The 602-nt window shown below is 58.8% G+C and overlaps 1 protein-coding gene across 1 annotated transcript in view; it reads left to right on the top strand.

The window, feature by feature from the left end:
- HAPLN3 (hyaluronan and proteoglycan link protein 3) overlaps positions 1–134 on the top strand; it is a 2,545-nt gene extending 2,411 nt beyond the window's left edge. The window contains exon 5 of the mRNA XM_009077010.1: positions 9–134. Coding sequence (XP_009075258.1) covers positions 9–134 — 126 coding nt within the window. The remainder of the gene's footprint in view (positions 1–8) is intronic.
- Positions 135–602: the final 468 nt, after the last annotated feature.

Here is a 602-nt window from a genome sequence, read left to right on the forward strand (position 1 = left end):
GGCTGGAGGAGGCCGTCGTCCCCTACCCCATGGCCAAGCCCCGAGCCAACTGCGGCCCCATGGAGCCTGGTGTCCGCAGCTTCGGCTTCCCCAGCAAGGGCAGGTTTGGTGTCTTCTGCTACAAGGAGAGTTAAGGAGCCAGGAGGGATCCTGCTTGGCCGGAGGATGTTTCCAGCCTGATAGTGCCCAGTGTTGAGCATTTCCCAGGGCTGTTTCAGGGGTGACTGGGGGGAGGTGGGGTGGGGGGAGGCTTCTTTTTATTTTGTTTTGTTTTGTTTGTTTCCTTCCTTTATATTCTCCACATCTTGCTCAGCAGCTGGCACATGCAGCTGCTTGGGTGGCTGCCAGCTGGGCAGCACAGGACAGTCCCTGTCATGGGATGTGTATGAGGATGATCCTCATGGGCTACTGCTGCCATCCCACCTAGCCTTGCCACCCCATGGGTGGTGGCCCCTTCCTGCAGTGGCAGGTTGTCATGGACATCTACCTGCCCTTCCAGGCTGGTCCTGCCCCTGAGCTCGCGAGGTAGGAGCGAGGCAAGACTGGATTTAGCCAGAGCAGAGAGCAGGTGTCTCCATTGCATCCTGGCCCCTCTTCTAGCT

The sequence above is a fragment of the Acanthisitta chloris genome, unplaced genomic scaffold (assembly GCF_000695815.1).
Source record: "Acanthisitta chloris isolate BGI_N310 unplaced genomic scaffold, ASM69581v1 scaffold9356, whole genome shotgun sequence".
In the NCBI taxonomy this organism is placed as follows: domain Eukaryota; kingdom Metazoa; phylum Chordata; class Aves; order Passeriformes; family Acanthisittidae; genus Acanthisitta; species Acanthisitta chloris.